The 12,661-nt window shown below is 42.8% G+C and overlaps 1 protein-coding gene and 1 non-coding gene across 2 annotated transcripts in view; both read left to right on the forward strand.

The window, feature by feature from the left end:
• PITPNC1 (phosphatidylinositol transfer protein, cytoplasmic 1) overlaps window positions 1–12,661 on the forward strand; it is a 290,502-nt gene that overhangs the window by 275,037 nt on the left and 2,804 nt on the right. Inside the window, exon 9 of the mRNA XM_012803243.2 lies at window positions 9,644–9,762. Coding sequence (XP_012658697.2) covers window positions 9,644–9,762 — 119 coding nt within the window. The remainder of the gene's footprint in view (window positions 1–9,643; window positions 9,763–12,661) is intronic.
• Window positions 5,290–5,420, forward strand: LOC111724039. The gene has a single exon (XR_002772414.1). It is a non-coding gene; the product is annotated as a small nucleolar RNA SNORA44 (small nucleolar RNA).

The following is a 12,661-nucleotide window of genomic DNA, read 5'->3' on the forward strand; positions in this document are numbered from 1 at the left end:
TTTTTTTTTTTTTTTTTTTTTTTTTTTTTTTTTTGTGACTTTCCCAGAGCTGCACCTTCTGAAGAGCAAATGCATCTTCCTGGGTTTGTCAAATGTAGATTGTCACTTAGTCTCTCTTATCACACACCCACAGGATGCTGCTCAAATGGGGCAAGTGCACGGGCTTGCCGCGTTGTCATGAAGTCTCCCAAAGACCTGTCTATTTGTGGTCCCCTTTCCTGGGGCATGAAGAAGGAGTGTTGTCTCCTGCAGTGACTTCCTCTGATCCTTAAATCTTCCTGGTTGTTTTTTTCTGGGTAGCTTTTCTAAAATCCCCAGAGGGAGGAGAAACTCTACAGAGGATAAGAACTCCTGACTTGTGCCCCTCAGAGTTCATGGTTTCCTTGCCACCAGCACCAAAGAATCTAAAAGTTATTCAAAGAATAATAGCTTCAAACTAATTAGAAGTTTAGCAAGAAGATAGGCCAGACATTTGCTACCTTGAAAACCAAGAGACAGGTCATTTGGACATGTTTCTCTAGTGCTGGAATGCCAAGGAGGACTTTTCTGAAAAAGCAACATCCAAACTGGTAGCCAGGTAGCTCCCATAGCTCAGTGGGTAGGGTGCCGGCCACATACACTGAGGCTGGAGAGTTCGAACCTGGCCCTGGCCAGCTAAACAACAATGACAACTGCAACAAAAATAGCCAGGCGTTGTGGCAGGCACCTGTAGTCCCAGCTACTTGAGAGGCTGAGGCAAGAGAATCACCTAAGCCCAAGAGTTTGAGGTTGCTGTGAGCTGTGATGCCATGACACTCTACCAAGGGTGGGTGACATAGTGAGACTCAAAAGAAAAAAAAAAGAGGGCAGCACCTATGGCTCAGTGAGTGGGGCACTGTCCCCATGTACCGGGGGTGGCAGGTTCAAACCTGGCCCCAGCCAAACTGCAACAAAAAAAATAGTCAGACATTGTGGTGGGCACCTGTAGTCCCAGCTACTGGGGAGGCTGAGGCAAGAGAATTGCCTAAGCCTAAGAGCTGGAGGTTGCTGTGAGCTGTGATGCTACAGCACTCTACCGTGGGCGTGAGACTGTCTCTTTAAAAAAAAAAAAAAGGAAACTCACTGTGCTTAACTCTGGTTCCTGGTGAGAATTAGAAAAACAAAGCATCCCTTTAAACAGATGAATTTTAAAAGGGCACCCTTTCCTGACAGACTCAGCAGATGCCATGGGCTTGGGGCTGAGTTTGAGCCCCTGCGCTGTGAGTGAATACAGAGCACACTCTACCCCCTTCTGCCCTAGATGTGTTTCTCCAATTAGACTCTCCACTTCCAGGGCTTAATTAAGAGTCAACACAAAGGACATTCCAGAGGGTGTGGATCTTCTCCCAGCCAAGGATTAATTTTTCTGTTTCTTCCAAGGTTCAATCTATGCCTGTCACAAAATCATTAATATTTCCCTGGACATATATTATTCTGCTCAAGTTCATTGTAAAGTGTAACCATTTCTACCTTGGAGGAGTTGAGTGTGTCTTTCAGAGCCCTGATTGGCCTTTATCCGTGAGCTTTGGTTCTCTCTGCATGACCAGAACACTAATCAGAGAAGCAAAAACAACACATTTCAGAAGCTGGGGTGAGAGGGAAGGTGGATAAAAATAGGCAGAACCAGCTTCATAAAAAGCATGGTTTTGCTTTACAAATCTGACAGTATTTTCAGAAAGGAACACAGAACATGGCCAGAGGGAGCTTGCGATGGAGTTGAACCTCAAGAATGTCTTTGAAAGATCTGACTCTTCCCAAAAAGTATGAGAGAAAGGGAGTTCTGGCTGGAATAGGTAACACTACCTCAAGAAAGAGACATAGAAATCAGCCTGGAGTCCTGGGGGCAGGTGAGGGAAGTGAGGCCAAGGCAGAGAAAGGAGCCTGCGGGGGGTTCCAATGGCAGCTCAATTTTACCAAGCCGGCATTTTCCAGTATAACATGTCATCTCTGCATGCTTATGTTCATTTTTCTAGGGAAAGAACCCATAGCTTCCCATCAGATTTTTCAGAGTAATCTGTGAGCCCTTCCCTTGCCTACTTCCCCCCTCCCAATTGAGAACTACAGAAAAAAATCACAGCTGTAGATTGCAGTTCTAGACCTTAGTGGCCTGAAGTACACGGAAAAGGTGCGCACCAAGCCTTGAGGATTGGCCGCTTTCAGTACAACAAAGGAGAGTCGCCCTAAGTTTTTCCTAATAAGTACATACTGCATTTATAATCATTTTAAAGAGTTATTTTTTAAAATGGCACTTCCCAAAGGATGTCCACCATTTTGCTGGAGCCAAAGGAGGACCCAGTCTAATTCATGATTTCTGGAGCCTCTCTGAGCCTAACTACTTATTCAAGGCTTTGAGTTTGACTTAGACTGATTTTTACAATGACTGCTGTTTTGGTTAAGGAGCCTGCAAGTAGAGAGAAAATATTTTTAGAAGGAAATATAGTACAGTGTGCCATTACACCATTGTTGAATTAGCGTATAAGACTCTCCATTTTTAGGTTTTTGCTGCTGTAATACAATGAAGGAAAATTCAGACCTGCAGATGCTTTGTTCCATCACACTTGGGGTTTCCCTGTATCTTCAACTGGCTTCTACTAAAGGCCTTTCCCACAAATCAGCCTCCCTTCTTTAAAAATAAAATGACTGAGAGGCTGGTTACGGTGGCTCACTGTAATGCTAACAATCTGGGAGGCCGAGGCAGGTAGATTGCCTAAGCTCACAGGTTCGAGACCAGCCTGAGCAAGAGCAAGACCCCCGTCTCTAAAAATAACCAGGTGTCGTGGTAGATGCCTGTAGTCCCAGCTACTTGGGAGGCTGAGGCAAGAGGATCACTTGAGCCCAGAACTGTGAAGTCACTGTGAGCTATGACGCCATGGCACTCTACTGAGGGCAACAAAATAAGACTCTGTCTCAAAAATAATTAATTAATTAATTAAATGATTGGAAGGAAATTGCTACCATAAATAAAGCTAAAAGAGTAGGAGAAAATATTTGCAACATATAAGGCCAACAGATGATTAATATTTATAATTTATAAAAAGGTCCTGTAGGGCAGTGCCTGTGGCTCAGTGGGTAGGGTGCTGGCCCTATATACTGAGGGTGGCAGGTTCAAACCCAGCCCTGACCAAACTGCAACAAAAAATAGCCAAGCGTGTGGCTATAGTCCCAGATACTTGGGAGACTGAGGCAAGAGAAGAGCCTAAGCTAAGACCCTCACCTAAGCCCAAGAGCTGGAAGTTGCTGTGAGCTGTGATGCCATGGCACTCTACCAAGGGCAACAAAGTGAGACTCTGTCTCTAAAAAAAAAAAAAAGGTCCTATATATCAAAAATTCACCAACTCAGTACAAAAATGGCAAAGAACATGAAAAGTCATAGAAGAAATGCAAGTGGACTTACTACATAGGAGTAGTAAGGAGAAAAGCCAGTGAACTTACTACTAATCATAAGAAACATAAGGAAAACGAGAAGAGATGACATTTGCCCATCTGATAGCAAAAATTTTAGAGAATGGCGATATTCAGTTTTGGATATAAAATGATATCCAGTTTGATAAATATATACTATAAAAATAATAAGAGGAATAACCTGTAACCCAACCATTCCATTTAAAGAAATTTAATCTTAAGAAATATACATGTTGGCTCGGCACCTGTGGCTCAAGTGGCTAAGGCGCCAGCCATGTACACCCAAGGTGGCGGGTTCGAATCCAGCCCGGCCTGCCAAATAACAATGACGGCTGCAACCAAAAAATAGCTGGGCGTTGTGGCGGGCGCCTGTGGTCCCAGCTACTTGGGAGGCAGATGCAGAAGACTCCCTTGAGCCCAGGAGTTGGAGGTTGCTGTGAGCTGAGATGCCATGGTACTCTACCCAGGGAGACAGCTTGAGGCTCCTGTCTCAAAAAAAGAAATATACATGTTGTACAGGCGTGGTAGTACATACCTGTAGTCCCAGCTCCTTGGGAGGCTGAAGCAGGAGGATCCCTTGAGCCCATGAGTGTGAAGCTACAGTGACCGATGATGAAGCCACTGTGCTATAGCCAGGGCAACAGAACAAGAGTCTATCTGAAAAAAAAAAAAGAAGAAGAAAAGAAAGAGGGTGGCATCTGTGGCTCAGTGGGCAGGGCGCCTTCCCCATATACCAAAGGTGGCAGGTTCAAACCTGGCCCCAGCCAAACTGCAACAAAAAAATAGCTGGGCATTGTAGCAGGTGCCTGTAGTCCCAACTACTCGGGAGGCTGAGGCAAGAGAATGGCCTAAGCCCCAGAGTTAGAGGTTGCTGTGAGCTGTGTGATGCCATGGCACTCTACTGAGGGTGATAAAATGAGACTCTGTCTCTACAAAAAAAAAAAAAAAAAGGAAAGAAAGAAAAGAAAAAGAAGTACACATGTGTTCATCAATGTATGTACAGAGCTATTCTGTATGGTAGCATTTATAAAAGCTAAAAATTAAGCCAGGCTCAGTGGCTCACATCTAGCACTCTAGCAGGTGGATTGCCTGAGCTCAGGAGTTTGAGACCAGCTTGAGCAAGAGTGAGGCCCAATCTCTACTAAAAATAAAAAAACTAGTCGGGCATTGTGGTGAATGCCTGTAGTCCTAGCTATTCAGGAGGCCGAAGCAAGAGGATTTCTGTCTTTTGTTTGTTTTTTTGTTCAGCAGGCCCTGGCTGGATTCGAACCCACCAGGCCTAGTGCACAGGGCCAGCACTCTGACCATTGAGCTATGGGCACCCAGCCACAAGAGGATTTCTTGAGCTCAAAAGTTTGAGGTTGCTGTGAGCTATGATGCCATGGCACTGTATCCAGGCCAGCAATGAGACTCTGTACTTAAAAAAAAAAAAAAAAAGACTAAAAATTAGTCTTGGTATAAATGTGTATTAGTAGGACTATTAGTTAATAAATCCCCGGACTCTTTGCCCAAACTGGGCTGATGGCAAGGGAATGCTGGTCTCATCCTAGTCATCTTGGCAGAGGGGAGAGTTCTACCGAGGCCTTGTAGAACATCATACCCTCGAGCATGAGATTGTGATCTGCTCTCTCCTAACGGAAAGAGAACAAGAAGGAGAGGAAAGAAATAGGTGGAAGGAAAGGAAAGGAAATTTCATCCCACTGAATTACAGAGAGCAAGGCATTTGTATCCCAATGCTGATTATCCAAAGATAGTAGGATGTACTTTCCTTATCAGAAGAAATACCATACTAGTTCCAATTTCCTTAAATCAGGCTATTAACTCTGGTGTTATTTGCTTAAAAAACATTTATTTAAGAAAGCTTATTTACATCATGTTTCCAAGCGCTGTGGCTGGTTGTGGCTATAGGATCTCCAACTGCATGCGGGAACAATCTGCAGAGACTTTGACAGCGTAGGTCAGTACAATACCTGCAGCTGCCCCTCACCTTTCCTATGTGTTTCAGGACCTGGGCTCAGTCTGCCACCTGAGTCCAGGAGTTTTCCATTAATTTCTCTGTGAATGGGTATATTAGATCAGTGTCTTGGTTTTCTTTTATATTAAAAAATTAAAATTAAAAAAAACTTATTTCAGAAGAATAAGTTATGGCTCAGCACCTGTAGTACAGGGGTTATGGTGCCGGCCACATGCAGTGAGGCTGGTGGGTTTGAACCTGTCCGGGGCCAGCTAAACAACAATGGCAACTGCAACCAGAAAATAGCTGGGCGTTGTGGCAGGGGCCTGTAGTCCCAGCTACCTGGGAGGCTGAGGCAAGAGAATCACTTGAGCCCAAGAGTCTGAGGTTGCTGTGAGCTAAAATGCCACAGCACTCTACTGAGGGCAACAAAGTGAGATTCTGTGTCCAAAAAAAAAAAAAAGAAGAAGAAGTTATGACCTTTCAAAATCTGTAAGTCAGAGGGTGATTATCAATGTATTTGCAAAAGAATAAGAGTATTAAGAGTTTGTCTGATACACATAAAAATTTGTTTTCTGGAAGCAAAGAAGCTTGAACCTAAATTGTTAGAAGTCACCCTGATTATTGAAAATCAATCAGTAATGAAGATGAGTCATCTTCAAAAATATAATCTATCATTGGGTACACATAAATGAATTTACTAAGAAATTGATTCATATATAGATTTCTGAGGTAGTGTATGTTGCCAAAGCTAGATGCAATTCATTTTACCAGATAACCTGAACAGGATCATATTCACTTGATTCAGATTTCCATAAATTACTGAGGAATACTGAAAACATTTACATGGACACGTATGGTCTTTGGGGATATTTCAAGATGTAGACAAATATATTTCCTTTAACCCAGCAGGGGCCAAATTCTCATCATCTTTTACAAAACTACTCTACTAGAAATATTCATGCCTATGAGGTCTAACTAGGAATTTTTTTTTCTTATAGATAGAATTTTCTGAAATTTTGTTTGTTAATGCTTTGTTTAAAAAAAAAAATGGGGAGGATTATGTTTCTAGAGTGAGCAGAAATTCTAGAAAAGTATGCCTTCTTTTTCACCAATTAGAAATTGATGGCATTCATCTCCTAATGATCCCAAATAATAGACTTTTTAATAACATACATTTTTCTTTCTTAGACAGGGAATGCATAGTTGATGTGGAAGATTTAGGACATAGAGAAGGGAATGAAAATCACCTGTAATCACAATTCCTCAAAATAACCCCTGTTACCGTTTTGAAATGTATCCTTTCCTTTCAGTGTTTCTAAATACAGAAGACGCTTTTCTGACTAAAATGATTTCCTATAATATATACAGTTTTTTACCTTCTTTTTTGTCTTTAACAATATATTAAGGATATCTCTCGGCAGTCTGAAATATTCTTCTGCCTCGTTTTTAATGATTCCCTAGTGCTATCCGTCCCCTGTGCTGTTTTCGGTTTTTCGTTATTATAAACAAGGCCGTAGTAACACACGTCTTGTGGTTAATCTCTTTGGCACATCCGTAAGATGGATATATCTCCGAAAGCCGGGAGTCGCAAAGTTTAAGGCCCGTCTTAACATTGCGCTAAAGATGATTTAAAGATCATCCAGCGGAGTGATTTCTGCGGAGGGATTCGCTAGAATTTAAAAAAAAAAAAGCAAAACCTGCAACTTTCATTTTCCAAATTATCGGGAAGCCCCTTGAGTTGGGGGAGGGGTACTGCCTAATGACTTCTGTATAGAGAAATTTCTTTACTTTTAGCTAAAAATGACCCTCAGTTATGGTTCCAGGTGTATCTGTGTTTAAGAAATGTTGATAACCAGTCATTGAAGTGAAAGTGATGTATTGAAAAAATGTATTGTCATTGTCGACTACGATGCATTTGTCTGAACCGTAAAGCAGCATGTTCTTCGCCTTTGGGTTATCTCGGATTTTCTAAAAGAAAAGCATGCCCTTTGCTTGGCCAGACTGCTGCTTAGCATTCTTGATGCTTACATTGCTTATGGACATTTTCGATTGATGATTTCGGGGTATACTAAGCGATCATCAGCTAAACAAAATAGCCCAGGTCTAGATTGAGGGCCACGCACCTTCTTGGTCTTAGACTGCAGTGAATTAAATTGTAGACTTTGGCAAATCTGCCCTCTGGAAAGAAGAGAATTTCATATGACACTCATATGACACATGGATTGATACAAAAAAGACACCAGTGATGGGCACCTGTAGTTGGCTGGTGCCCTTGGGAGGCTGAGGCAAGAAGATTGTTTGAGCCCAAGAGTTTGAGGTTGCTGTGAGCTAAGATGCCACGGCATTGTACCAAGGGTGACCAAGTCAAACTGTGTCTCAAAAAGTAAGTAAATTAATACATTAAATTAAATTTAAAAGACACCGAACCACATAATACAGAAAATACTTAAGGAGGGCCAGGAGTGGTGGCTCGTGTCTATAATCCTAGCACTCTGGGAGGCTGAGGAAGGTGGATTGCCTGAACTCACAGGTTCAAGATCAGCCTGAGCCAGAGTAAGATCTTCTCTCTAAAAATAGACAGGCATTGCAGCAGGTGCCTGTAGTCCCAGCTGCTTGGGAGGCCGAGGCAAGAGAATTGCTTAATCCCAAGAGTTTGAGTTTTCTGTGAGCTGTGAGGCCACAGTACTCTACAGAGGGCAACATAGTGAGACTCTGTCAAAAAAAAAAAAACTGAAGGGTAAAGTCCAGCCGTGAATACCCATTCTAAATCCCTGCCAAGTCAGTTACTGATCAAGGTGGTAGATTAAGCAATTGTTCAGCATATCTTCTTTTGTAAAGAGGCAAGAAGTTCAATTCTGCCAAGAGAGTAACCCAGGAATGCCCATCTGGGAAAACTGCTGATAAAATATGAAATAGCCCAAGGAGTGGGATGTGGGCGGGAATAAAACGACAGAATTATTTAAAGGAAGCCATTGTCATTTTTATATATTTCACATACTGAAGATGGATAGGTCCTTTGAAGTTTTCTGTTGGTTTTTGGGGGGCTTTTTGAGACAGAGTCTCACTTTGTCATCCTGGGTAGAGTGCTGCGGCATCACAGCTGACAGCAACCTCCAACTCTTGGGCTCAAGCAATTCTCTTGCCTCAGCCTCCCAAGTAGCTGGGACTACAGGCAATCACCACAATGCCCAGCTACTTTTAGAAATAGGGTCTCACTCTTGCTCAGACTGGTCTCAAACTTGTGAGCTCAGGCAATCCATCTACCTGGGCCTCTCAAGAGTTTTAGGATTACAGGTGTGAGCCACTGCATCGGCCCTCTTTTAAGTTTTTTGACAGTTTGGATGAAACAGGGTTTCTCAACCTTGCCACTATTGACCATTTGAACCAGATGATTTGAAGATAGGACCTTGGGGGTCCTATGCTTTGTAGGACGTTCCGTAGCAACCCTCGCCTCTATACACTAGATGCTAGTGGATAGCTAGTAGCACCCCTTCCCCAGTTGGAATCACCAAAAATGTCACAAAATTGTCCCTTATTGAGAACCACCAGATTAAGATCATTATCCTGAAATACTGAGAAACTACAGGCTCGAGCCAAAAATCATGGCATGTGCCATTTTATTTATAGATCCATGTGGGTGGAGGTAGTGCCAGCCATCTTCAAGCTGTTAGGCGAGACTAGAAGTTCAGTGTAGACCTGCACTTTGACAGCTTGAATTCTGTGCAAAATCACATCTCTGTGTGCGGTTGCACCAAATCTCACTTGTACCAGTGAACATCACTGCTCGGCCTTCTACCTCCTGCCTCCTATAATAGCAATGAAAGTGTCCTTTTCTGCTGTTGGGTGCATTGATTTAAAGGATCTCTAAATCTATTTTCAAAGGTATATGGAAGGTAAGTGTTAAACTAAGCAAAACTGACCCTCTGTCCCCAAAGGGATCTTCTAAAGATGCTTTAGGAGATCTCAGGCTATGCCACTGCCCACGTGCTAATACTTCCTACCCACCTAGCTCACTTTACAAGAACCACCCCTAAACAATTTCCACTCTTCTCTGTTCTAAGACTATTTTGGTTTAACTGCCTTGCCCTCACTCCCCCTGTGGCTGGTGTAGCTAACTTTATGATTTACTCTTCATAAAGTTAGACAGTTCCCCGCTTTTTTCAACCTCTTTAGCTACTGCTAAGCTATCGTCTTTCCCTTAAGTCTCCCCCCATTGAAAAGTATGCATTTAATAACGGAAGTTACCAACGTCTTGGCCTCTTTCAGATATGACAATGGATGACGTTCGGGAATACGAGAAAAACATGCATGAACAAACCAACATAAAAGTTTGCAATCAACATTCCTCCCCTGTGGATGACATAGAGAGTCATGCCCAAACAAGTGTACGTAGAATTTTTCAAACATGTTGCCCACCCTTTACCAAAGGCACACATACACTGATCTTTGAAACACTACGAACGCTCAAGTGTCCAAACTGTCACAGAAACTTACGGTCGCCCAGAAGCTGTTGTTGAAGAACCTGCCCTGGGACTAAATTGGACAGGGTCAATTCTGGCTTTCTAGACATTTCGATTCTTGAGCTGCTTGACTTGGGGGTTATTTGGATCATAAAACCAAGAACACGGAGAGTGGAAACACTTTGTGGTACTAGTAAAATGGCCTGAATCATAAAAGAGCGAGAAGTGAAAATGGATGTCATATGTAAACTAGAACAACATGTTGTAACTTTTAAAAACATAGTTAACACTCACTTATTCATTCAAGGGAGGGCTTCTGGCGCATCTGCTATTTTCGGTTTCTTTACATTTGCTTCGAAATGCTTTCTGTGGCTCTTTATAGCTGTTTTACCCAATCAGTTCCTTTTTACTCAGGGTAATCTCAAGACGGGGCTGCAGGCTGTGCATACACACAGGCTGAGCTGTGAAGGGGTGGGGGAGCTGAGGACGTGCTGAGCGGGATCTAGCCTGGGACGAGGATAAGCCTCAGAAAGCCTCCGGTTACTAGGTTGCACACTGGAATTAAGAACTGACCGTATGTTGCATGCCAGCACGTTAAATATTGTTATCTCGATCATTCATGCTATACAGAGGAGAGAGGGATGGCCAAAAACAAGGGTGATCACCAAATCATGTCTCCGTACCTTCAGCCAGAGCCGTGATCTATTTCTGTCAACTCATGAAGCTTGAGCCCTCGTGTTCATCAGCCCAGTCCCCAGAATGATACATATTAGGGTTGTTTTTTTTTAATTGATAATATAGGAAATTGAGAGGTGGCTGATGTAAATGGATGTTTCAGCACTGTGAAGACCTTCTGACTGCACTTTGGAATTGTTAAGTTTTCAGAGCATGTCATTGGAATGTGCCCTGCAAGGTTCCATATGCTGCGATGGGATGCGTGTGACTCATGTGACTGCCCTTGCAAGGGCACTAGCTGATCCTCCCCAAGTTGCATGCAGTGATGAGATTTGCAGAAAACTGCTGGGGCAAGACTTCCCTGAGGGGGTTTCCTCTCTGCGCACAGATCAACTTCGCTAGGACTCCCCCCTGCCTTTCCTTTCTCCCTGAAGTTAGAAATGCTCTTTAAGGAAACTATCCTGGAATTTCTCCCACTTTCAATTACCTTTTCTCGTAGGAATGTTAGACACCAGTTCCCCCCAACCACTCTGAAAGCCGTTCACTATAAATACAACCAGGCAAAGGAAGCCACAGGAAAGAGGGAGACGCCAGATGTCTAAGATACTAAGCTTGGTGCTTTTCTCTTTCTGAGTACCCAAGGCTTACAACTTAAGCCTCTTTGCTTGGTCTTCTTTCGGTTTTACTATGGTTATTACTTTGTAATTAAAGTCAGTTTACTAGGGGGCAGTGCCGGTTGCTCAGTGAGTAGGGCTCCAGCCCCATATACCAAGGGTAGTGGGTTCGAACCCAACCCTGGCCACACTGCAACAAAAAATAGTCGAGCGTTGTGGTGGGTACCTGTAGGCCCAGCTACTCGGGAGGCTGAGACAAAATAATCACCTAAGCCCAAGAGCTAGAGGTTGCTGTGAGCTGTCACACCACAGCACTCTACCAAGGGTGACCAAGTAAGACTCTGTCTCTCTAAAAAAAAAAAAGTCAGTTTACTATGTAGACGCTGATAACCTAGACTGGTTAAGCCCTTGGCAAAGCTCACGTATCCACTTGCTACAACTCACTGTTGTCTTGATGACTTCAGGGTAAAAGATGTCCACCTCCTAAGACATTACTCAAAATGCTTGTGTTCAAGGCTTATAAAATTTCCCTTATTCTTAAGAATTCCAGGAAATTTGGGATGATTTATTTATTTATATATGTATGTTTTGAGACAGGGTCTCTCACATTCTGTCACCCAGACTAGAGGGTGGATTTTTTTTGGGGGGGGGTAATCTTTCTCCTCTATCAAAATGGGCCAGGCACAGTGGCTCACACCTATAATCCTAGCACTCTGGGAGGCTGAAGCAGCGGATTGCTTGAGTTCAAGAATTTGAGACTAGCCTGAGCAAAAGCAAGACTTCATCTCTACTAAAAATAGAAAAATTAGCTGGCGTAGTGGTAGGTGCCTATAGTCCCAGCTACTCAGGAGGCTGAGGCAAGAAGATGGTTTGAGCCCAAGAATTTGAGGTTGCTGTGAGCTAGGATGATGTCCTTGCACTCTACCCAGGGTGACAGAGTGAGACTCTGTCTCAAAAAAAAAAAAAAAACCAACTAGCTTCTGTTCATCACACAACAAAAACTTCAAGGGTACTAAATGAAATTTAAATCATCAACCTAAGGAGGGACAAATTAGATTGAAATTACACAAAATTAACATCCATGAACTCAGCAATAATGAAATAACACTCTCCTTGTGAATTCAGCAGGTCGGAGCCTTCAAGGAAGGGAAATTCTTTTGTTATTATTATTATCATCATTGTTATTATTATTTTCAATTACTAACAAAATCCAGGGGCTATAGTAAGGGAACTCTCAGGAACTCTGGGAGTGGAAGATCCAAATTCTGTGCTTTGGATGATTTCTGCCCCCTGCTGGATGTGTGGAGTAGAACGATGTATTCAGCTACTTGCTTAGAAAGTCTAATTTTTTTCAAAGATGATATCCATTTATTATAGCAAAAACATACCATACCCTGATCCAATAAAATTTTTCTTATTCTCTGAAATGTCATTTTTTAAATCTTAATCTCATTTCTCAACTTGTTTAACAGTACCCTTAAAAAGTGTAAGTTTAGGCTCAGCGCCTATAGCTCAACTGGCTAAGGCGCCAGCCA

This window comes from Otolemur garnettii, unplaced genomic scaffold (assembly GCF_000181295.1).
Source record: "Otolemur garnettii isolate 467f Iridium unplaced genomic scaffold, OtoGar3 scaffold00018, whole genome shotgun sequence".
NCBI lineage: Eukaryota > Metazoa > Chordata > Mammalia > Primates > Galagidae > Otolemur > Otolemur garnettii.